Below are 9,314 nucleotides of genomic sequence, written 5' to 3' on the forward strand. Positions count from 1 at the left end.
GTCCTGGTACAACTCAGACATACTTGCGAACAATCAGAATCGTCGTGAGGTGCTCTCTTCATTGAGTTTTATCATAAACGCATACGCAAGAATAATCGCGCGCGCTAGACAACAACCGTCTCCGCGATAGCAAACTCATCTCTCTCCGAGTCCAGCACCGCCATCGCGTCCATCGGCAACGTCACCAGCGGCGAGGTGTGCCCGGTGTCCACATTCATCAGGATCGGAAAGGGCCTCTTCGCAAACCGCCCGTGGCACAACAGACCCGTAAACGAGGCCGCGTACTCGGCCCGCGCCCGCTCCGAGTCGTACCCGTGAGGCCGCCCGATCACCAGGCCCGAGATCTCGTCGAAGACGCCCCGCGCCGCGAGGTCCGCCACCGCCTGCGTGACCCGCTCGAGCGGGTTGCCCTTGGTCAGGTCGCCCTCCGCCATGGCGGACTCGAGGAAGAGGACCTTGCCGCGCCAGTCGGGCGTGATGCGCGGGATTCCCTGGATCCGGGAGACCACGGTCAGACACCCGCCGAAGAGGCGGCCCTCCGCGCGGCCGGGGCGGAGCCAGATCCACGGTGGGGTGGGGAAAAGGGCGCGGGGGGTCGTTTCGGTTGGGGCTGTGAAGAAGTAGGAGGCGGGCAGAGGGGCGTAGTACTTTGAGCGCGGGACGGGGCCGGGGAAGGTGTTGGGGGAGGAGATCGTGGAGAGGAGGTGCGCGAGGTGGAAATCCTGGAGGTAGCCGTCGTCCACGTCCTTCGTCGTCTCGCCGCTGTTGCCGTCCACGGCTGCGCTCAGGAAGCGGGAGACGGATTCGCGGGTCGAGGTGGGGGCCTCGCCGAACTCCGCGATGGGGCCCGGGCCGTAGAAGGTACGGAGGCCGGTGAGGGCGCGGAGGGACCAGTGGAGGACGGTGATGTCGGAGTATCCGACGACGATCTTGGGGTTCTTCCTCACCAGCTCGAGGAGCTCCGCGTCCTCAACCAGGTACGGGATAAGCTGCGTCATGGTGGAGCCGCCGATGGTGCAGAAGACGGCGTCGAAGTCGCCCGCGAAGGCGGCGCGGAGCTCGGCGAGGCGGTTGGCTATCGAGGCGTGGACGGACCTGCCGTCTGAAGATACCGGGTCTTCGTCCTCGCCCGTGTTGCTGAAGATGGTCGTGACCTTGTGCCCGAGGGATTCAAAGAGCGCGATGGAGCGGGCGAGCGGCGCTGGGAGGACGGTGTTGATGCGCAAGGAGGGAGATATGAAGGCGATTTTGGCGGAGGCCGGGAGGGCTTTGGGGATGATTGGGTCTGGGTACGACATGATGGTGGCGTGGTCGAGGAAGGTTGAAAATGGTGGTTTAGTGTTGAGATGTGGATGGGTGTAAGTGAGTTTGAGATGCTTGGCCTGATGCTGTCGAACGCACGGGTTGTTGCAACGCACCAAGATGTTCCTTCAGTGCATCCCCAGATGTATGGGGAGGTTGCTTGCGAATTGCTAGTCCTTGGACTCAAACGTCCCCATGTTCGTTCAACTCTGCCAAAGTGTCCTGATTGGATAACCCCATCGGAAGGGCGCGAATCACAAATCGCATAATATCGAGCATGATGGCACCAACGATTTCGAGACCGATTGCTTAACCCCTCACTATCCCCGCCCGTTCCAAATCACGCCAGATGGGCTTAACGTCGCCGGGCCGAACAGTGGATCTGGTGCCCCCACTTTCGGCGCCGAGCTTGACAGCATCTGCCGGCCGAACGGCCGGGAATTACGCTCATCCACCGTTGGTGCGTTCCGGAGGCTTGCGGTCTTGATAAAGTAGGCCTCGTGATGTGGTTGATTTTTCCTCTGCGCCTTCGGGCCCGTAAACTTCCTGGATGCATAGATGGCGGCGCCATGGGCTCAGCACGCGCGCAACACACACCTTTGCGGGTACAGAAAGCGGCATCCCGGAAGATCTAACGTAAGAAGTTGTTTTAAGGCTTTTAACGCTCACTAGCCAAGGGGTTCCAAATAAGAGAATGGGGAAAGCGGGAAAAGCTTGTTCTTGTGGATGGCAATTCGAGGGAGAGGGATCCTGAAATTGCACCCCGATCATGTACCAAGGGTTTGCCACCATAAACACGAAGAATTGACTTTCTTCTCACTTCCAATGCCCTGCCGTCACGAACCTTGACATAACAGCTTCACCGGGTGCGTCAGATATCGGGTCCAGGTGAGTTACTGGTAGGCTGCTGTTATTCTCGTCTCTGGTCCCGGCGAGCAAATCTTGGCTTGATGGGTCTTCTTACCTACTTCCAGGAGCTCGGGGGTCGGGGAGCGTGCTCACGGTGAGTATGTGTTGATCATGGGGTCAGAGACCTTGAGGTCTGCAGCGAATTCATCATGTCCATAGTTGACAAGATCTTCGGAAGTTGTCCGTGGGCGTGTCACGAGTGATATTTTGCTCGGATAACCTTGTTGTGTAGCATTTGCGAGAGATCGTCAGAGTGGCATGATCCGCCATTCTGCGTGTAACATCGTCGTGACTTCTGTCTGAAAAATCTTCTCAGAGAATCAGATTCCATGTCTTTCTCTACAAATCCTTTTGGTATGGTTTATTGACCTCCCTAATCTCCGATGACAGTCAGGCCATGCTCGATGAGCCAATCAATGCCCTCCTTCCTCCAGTCATCTGTCTCAACCTCGGTGCCGTTGATGCCAAAGACGACATCACTACCGGATCCGCTGGCGGTCTCATAGACAGGCCAAGAACCCAGGCCAGGGGCGCCGTTGGGGTCGAGATGGGCGAAAAAGTTGACCCAAGACAAGGAAATAGTCTTGGCCAGAGCGGTGGCCTTCTCTGTGTAGACAGTGTCGTTGCCGCCGAACGGATTGGAATCGTATCCCAGACCATTGAGGTTGTAGAATACGAATGCGACCTGGTTGTCGTCAGCTTGAACCCCAAAAGTCTAAAGCTCACGCTTCACTCATAGCATGAGTGCCGAAAACGCTCTACATAGCGTTCTGTACGAAGTATGGAAACTCACCTCCTGAAAATGGGTTGCTCCGATGTACTGAGGCGTCCCAGTCGTAGTGACGTCGAAGCGGTAGGCGTACGACGGCACATTGTGGGTTGACCAAGCGATGTTGGCCCGACGCCGTGTGAACTGGAAGGTCCTGCAACAAATCTCGTCAGTAACGTTCTCCCATGCAGAACATACGCAGTGACAAGCCACCCCTGAGGTAGAAACTTACATGTCTCCAAAGAATGCGCCGGTGCGACGCTGCTGCAGACCCCGAGCAATCGCGATGTCCTCGCCGGGCTGAATGATGTGTGGCCAGGTTTCGAGTCCCGGGATACCTTGTGCCTGATCGTCGGGGTAAAGTTTCAAGACTTCTTCGACAAGCTCGTCCGCAGACTGCCCGGTGGTTTCCTGCACGTTGTCTGGGATAAAGCTACGGACGGCGTAGCGGAAGTCATCGTCAGTGTTGACGGGTCCGCCACCTGGTCCACGACCTTGTCCGAACGCAGAACCCTCGTCTGTGTTGCAGCCGATGAGAATGGGGACCTTGACGAAGTCGCCACTGTTCAGCTGGTTTGTGGGGTAGTCCGCAATGAAATCGTGATCGATGACCGGGAAAAACGCAATGGTCGGTCCAGCAGTGGAGTTGAGGACAGAGTTGATCTCCTCCAGGGGGGCACTGCGAAGGCAGTCCAGTGACTCTTGGGTACCGACGGTAGAGGCGCAGGATGAGATGTTGGCGACGAGGCTGTCCCAGTTGGCTTGGTAGCCTTCCGTGTTGTTCAGGCCACCGGCCCATCGAGGGATGACGCCGCCAAAGCCTGATTCCGCAATAGCACCTCTGAAGAGACCATCGTCGCGCCCTCTACAGTGTTAGTGAATTTGGGAGGCAATCAGATGAGAGTCAAAGTATACCGTTGTAAGCCAAGACCTGCGCGGAAACACTCTCGGCACCGGAGCTCTCTCCGAAGATGGTGACTTTGTCAGATGCGCCCCCGAAGCTGCCAATGTTTTCGTTAATCCAGCGCAGAGCCAGTCTCTGATCGCGGAAACCAAGATTAGCAGCACCGGCATCAATGGCCTCCTTGCTGCCGGGGAAGCCAAAGACGGACAGACGGTAGTTGATGCTGACGCCGATGACAGGAGTGCCCTGTTCGACACTGTTTTCGACGATGAAGGAGAGGTTGTAGCGCCTGTCTGCAGAGCCGCCCATGAACTTGTTCGTGTTAGTCGTATCTGGGGATTTCCGGCTTGAGAAGGAGTGACAACATACCAGACCACCTCCGTGGATCCAGAGAGCTACTGGCAGTTGAGCATCTGAGGAGATGCCAGCAGGACGAACAATGTTAAGGTACAAGCAGTCTTCCGACGACTCGTAGCCAACCATGTCACCGCCGTAGCCGACGCAATGCTTAGGATACTCCGTAGCGGGACGTGTGCCCTCCCATGTTGCATTCAAACCCTCTGAAGTACTGAAACGTTCCGGGACCTATTGAAGCCATGTTAGGCCACCGCTCAGTGTATCAATGTCCAGTTGGATTTTATTACCTGAGCGTAAGGTACGCCGAGGAAGAAGTCCTGTTCGTATGCCGCATTATGAATTCCAGAATAGGAACCGTTCTTGATGTTCACTACAGGCGCGTCGCTCCTGAGACGGACAGACGCAGACAGGGCCGGGAGGAGATAGAGGCAAGTTGCCAGAAGGTAGGCGGTGAAAGCCATGGTCAAAACCGTCGAGAGTGCCCGCTTCAGACTCAAACGTCGATCAGGTTCGCGGCGGCGGGTTAGTGACTCGGGGCATGACTGACCACCAGGGCCGTCATACCCCTTCTTATACCTCGACATGCCCATGGCAACAACAACCGCACTGTTCCATCCCGTCCCGTCAGCGAGATGCCAAGAGAAGAGCCACAAGGATATATCGGACCGAGGGGCGGCCGGGTCTGTTTACACGATGAGGGGCCTGGGCCACGGGGCCAACGGCGACATCTACCAATGTAGGCAGGCCGGCAGGCAATGTTCCCTCACGTCATGAGCTGCATCCTGCTTCGAGGAAGGTCGATGGACATAGAGAGGTCGCTCCCCGCAACTTAGGGGGGCCACTTCTGGTGTAATGACGGTGGAACTTCGGCGGTAGTTGAGGAGACAAGAGAAAATGGCCAATCGCAAATGCCAGTGACCTAGTACTGAGTGGTTATGATGGCCTCTTTTGGTGGTATGGGCATGGGTTGCGAATTAGAGAGTGGATGCCCGGCTGTCGTGAGCGGTAGTGACGCGACGTGTTTGGGGAACACTCTGTAGTAGGTCGTGGTATGGAGGTTGATGCGGGGAAGTATGGGGTCTGGGGAATGAAGAACCGCTGAAGAAGAATCACACTAGGCAATTTGCTCTGGGTTGACAGACGTAATACGGGGAAGCTGGAACCAAACCTGCCCGGTATTTGAAGTACCTAGGTAGTCGGGTTTCTCCTTCCATCTCCTGTTTCCTCCCATGGGATCCGTGGAATGCGGCACCATTGCTTACTTGAGCGGAAACGTGCGAGCCGTTGCGGGAATATCTTTTGTCTTCAAGGGTCGGCGCGAGCCCGACGGAGGAATGCGGTAGAAACAGTCTGGTTTGTTCAAAGGGCGGTCTGAGAGAGGGACAAAAAAAAAAGTCTCATCCACATTCCTCATGAACCATGACCATGGCGATACTCAGGACCATGTGGTGTTGGCGCCCAAAAGGAGGGAATGCCGGTGTCTTGCAAGGAAAGATGTTGCAGATCGATGGGCTACTTTCCCCACACGAACTCATGACACCTTGGGGGAGTCCCGATAATGACGAATGACATTCCAGCTGTGGAGACGAACTTCAACGCTTGTGAACTCTGCTGCAACCTCACTTCTCAATCTCACCCACGGACCCGGAATATCTCCGGATAGGTCCTGTGCCCCGGACAATGCTACTGCTTTAAATGAGCGGGGCTTGAGCGGTGGTGACCGGTGTGTCTCTTCATTCGACAGGCCATTCGGAGTATCCATTGTGCGGCGCGGTGCGGTGCGGTGATATCGGACCTCAGCGTCACTTTCAAGGCCGAGGTCCAACGGAACAGCCCGTCAGTGACAGTGGAGATATTGGGCAAAAATGTTGCAGTGGATGTTTTTTTGCTGACTTGAAAGTCTAGCCTTATGCGAGGCTCATCGCTGGAAGGCAAAACGCCCCCGTCCTCCTCTCTTCTGCACCGCGGATCACACATCCTTGCGTGCTAACCTGGTTCGCCGATTACATGCTTCAGCCCCATCCATGTTGTCCCCAGATCCCATGAAGCCAACGGTGGCGTTAAATAGCCGTATCCTTCTCCTCTTGCTACCAATTTCCTCCGTAGGGTATCCAGGTTCTACCTCCCTTTTATTCTCCAGCGACAAACAAATACCGCCTCCGTTGGCAGGACATTAGCCGTATAAGTATGATTACATTAAGTAAGAAATTGTTTCTTTGGTGCATGAGTTGTTGTAGGTATCGTGAGAAAGGAAAATCGTAGCTGATTAAAGATAGAAAAGGCTTGCGTAGTCCAATGACGCGCCAAATATGCATTGCAGTCGCTTATGCCCGCAGTCGCTATGCCCGAAGCCGAAACGCCTGATTGTTGTACACAGCCGAGCCCGCCATACAAGTCCAAGGGCAGCCCGGCGCTCAACGTGACCGTCTACTTGCTGTTAAAGTCGTGTGGCGTCATGTTGGTGAACTGAAACTGTTTTGATTGAGACTGCTCAGGTGAAGGCTGGGCCGACATGGACGACACGTCTGACCAGTTGTACTCGGTGTTGCCACCGCCGTAGTACGACGCGCAGAATGCCGGCCCCATGTTGTTGGGTGGGAATGATGGTGTCACCGGCTGGCTCCCGCAGCCGTGAGCTACGTAGGTGGGAACATTCGTCGCCATCCGGAACTCGGTGTCGAACCCGCCAAAGCTGGGAGTGTGGAGAGAGTCGTCAGGAATCGCGAAGCCGTACGAGGAGAAGAGGGACCCCGGTGCGTTCATCAACCCGGGCGTGTCGGGGGGCGTCCTCAGCGTCGGGTCCATCGTGTATTGGGGAACGGTCAAGTTGGTCTGTACGCCGTAGTTCTTGTCCTCCTCGGATGACATAGACGAGACAGTTGCCTCGCGCATTTCCTGCTGGCTGGGAACGACCGGTGTATTGGGTGTAGGGGGTGCCACGGAATTTCGCGAAATTGGCGACTGGCCTTGGCCTGCCAGCAACAGAAGGAGGTTCTCCTGGTTGCGGTCCAGAAAGTTTGGCGATCGCGGCCCGGCGCTCGTTGCCTTCTGAATTCCCCTGGGGAAGTTGCCGGTGGCGGATGCGACACGGCGCATGGGGCTTGGTGCTTCGCGTCTGGGCATCTCGATTCCGGTCTTGGGACCTGAGAAGTTGTATGATTGGCTGCGTACGCAGCTCACAAGCTGAGCTGGTCGCTTGGAGTTTCTTCGGCTGGCGATGTCGATGGTGGATGGCGACTTGAATCGGAAGTCTGGTGTCGTTATCTCTGGCGGTGAGTTTGCCATGGACTCCGGGGAGAACTGATCGAACTTGTTCATGTCTTCGCTCTGTAGCTGCTCTTGTTTCACGTCGGGCTGGATAGAGTCTGGCATGTTGGTCATGAAGTGTGAGGACATGCCGTCCATTTTGGTAGAGCCAGTCAGATGTTGGTACGATGATAGAGATGAGGCGCTCGCGGAGTCGGCAATGTGCGGCATATTGAACTGACTGGGTATGGAGATCGTCAGGCAGGGCGTTTGGGTGGTGATATCCGTCGGTAGCGAGGACGGGAAGTCGCACGTTTGGCTCGCGAAGAAGTTGTCTGGGGTCAAGGAGTAGCTCATTGTTGGTTCCTGAGACGCGTAGCTGGTGGACTCCGGTGAGGTATACTCCGAATCGGTGCCATCCGTGGTGGAACGCGCATTCTCTTCCAACTCATTGACGCCGGTATCGACCTCTTCGACTGACGGGCTCTCGTGGGCAGACGGTATCCGTACTGATGCGCTGATGGGAGGGAACGGGGCCGCGGACGGGCGAAGATCTTCATCTTGGTCGTTCGAAGGATAGTACTCCTTGACGGCGTCGGAACTGGTCGTCGTGGTCTCTGCATCCTGCTCCGACTTCCGGCGAGCTTCATTCTCCTGCGTTCTTCTCTCTTGCTTCGCCTTTGCTCGTCGGTTTTGGAACCAGTTCTGGTCAACATTAGTATATATCTCAATGTTGTCAAAGACGGGCTTCTAAGTACGTTGATTCTTGCAATGTCCACCCTCATTTCCTCAGCCAGCTGCTTCTTGGTACTGCTGTTGGGCTTGTTGTTCTTCTGGAATTCCCTCTCAAGCTTGTCGACTTCGTCTTTAGCAAGCCTCGGCTTTGTTTCCGTGGCCTTCCCACCAACGCCCGGCATCATCGGGTTGTGCATATAAGCCATCTGCGGGTGAAAGTTTTCATCGTAAGGAGTCGGGAAATACTGTGTGCTGTAGACTGGGTAGGTCGCGTAATCGTAGGGATGGTAGTTTGGTGGATAGAACGACATGGCTGCCGATGTGTGATGCTGGTCCAGGATGAGATTGAGACGCTTCAAGAGAGCTCCTGGTCGTCAAATGGCGGAATATGTAAACGAGTGTTTCGTAAGCGAGCGTGGAGTGCGCACAGCAAGCAGCATAAGCGTATACGCGGTGATATTAAGATAACGAGAGACGCAGACACTTTCCAGAGTCCGTTTTGTACCCGGGCTGTGCAGTGGAGTGAAAGAATGACTGGAAGTTGGAAAGTCGGGTGCCAGATAATGAAATAGAACACGAAGAGAGAGCGTGAGTGTGATAGGGGCGCGGAATTCGGAGCGAGCAGATCGAGGGGAGCCTGTTCGCTTTTAGATTGAATTGAATGTGGGAGGACAAGCAGGATAAGGAAGGGTGAGGCAGAGCCGTGAAGAGGTGAGACAGGCAAGGTTTGTTAAAGTCTTCCCAAGGCTTGAGGGCGAGATGATCGATCTGTCTAGGCAAGGGCTTGGGAAGAGCACAGACGAAAGAGGCTTGAGAAAGGGCAAAAACAATGACAGGAGCGAGAGGATGAGTGACAGGACAGGAGGGGGGGGTGAGAGGTGGAAGATGTATTCTTTTGATCCATCATCACAGACTCTGGGAGCTGACGAGGGTGTAAGTCGCGCGGTAAGGCGCCGGGGTGGCGGCAGGGCATGGACAGAAGACGAAGTGAGAAGAGAGGGGGGGGGGGGGGGGGGGTTCCTCACATTGCCCACTGGGTTCCCCCAAAAACCGGGGTGATAAAATTCGGGTGGTGGTATAGGGATACCAAGG

The 9,314-nt window shown here is 55.8% G+C and overlaps 2 protein-coding genes across 2 annotated transcripts; both read right to left on the minus strand.

Moving 5' to 3' along the window:
* Positions 1–104: 104 nt before the first annotated feature.
* CkaCkLH20_12496 (LD-carboxypeptidase) lies at positions 105–1,298 on the minus strand (the record flags this gene model as incomplete). The annotated part of the gene is made up of 1 exon (XM_038895209.1): positions 105–1,298. The coding sequence occupies one exon, from the start codon at positions 1,296–1,298 to the stop codon at positions 105–107; it is 1,194 nt and encodes a 397-aa protein (XP_038739477.1).
* Positions 1,299–2,584: 1,286 nt separating this feature from the next.
* On the minus strand, positions 2,585–8,533 carry CkaCkLH20_12497 (carboxylesterase; the record flags this gene model as incomplete). The annotated part of the gene is made up of 8 exons (XM_038895210.1): positions 2,585–2,896; positions 3,005–3,134; positions 3,213–3,843; positions 3,896–4,196; positions 4,254–4,469; positions 4,529–4,847; positions 6,673–8,192; positions 8,246–8,533. The coding sequence occupies 8 exons, from the start codon at positions 8,531–8,533 to the stop codon at positions 2,585–2,587; spliced, it is 3,717 nt and encodes a 1,238-aa protein (XP_038739478.1).
* Between the last annotated feature and the right edge of the window lie 781 nt (positions 8,534–9,314).

Source organism: Colletotrichum karsti (genome assembly GCF_011947395.1).
Source record: "Colletotrichum karsti strain CkLH20 chromosome Unknown Scaffold60, whole genome shotgun sequence".
Taxonomy (NCBI): domain Eukaryota; kingdom Fungi; phylum Ascomycota; class Sordariomycetes; order Glomerellales; family Glomerellaceae; genus Colletotrichum; species Colletotrichum karsti.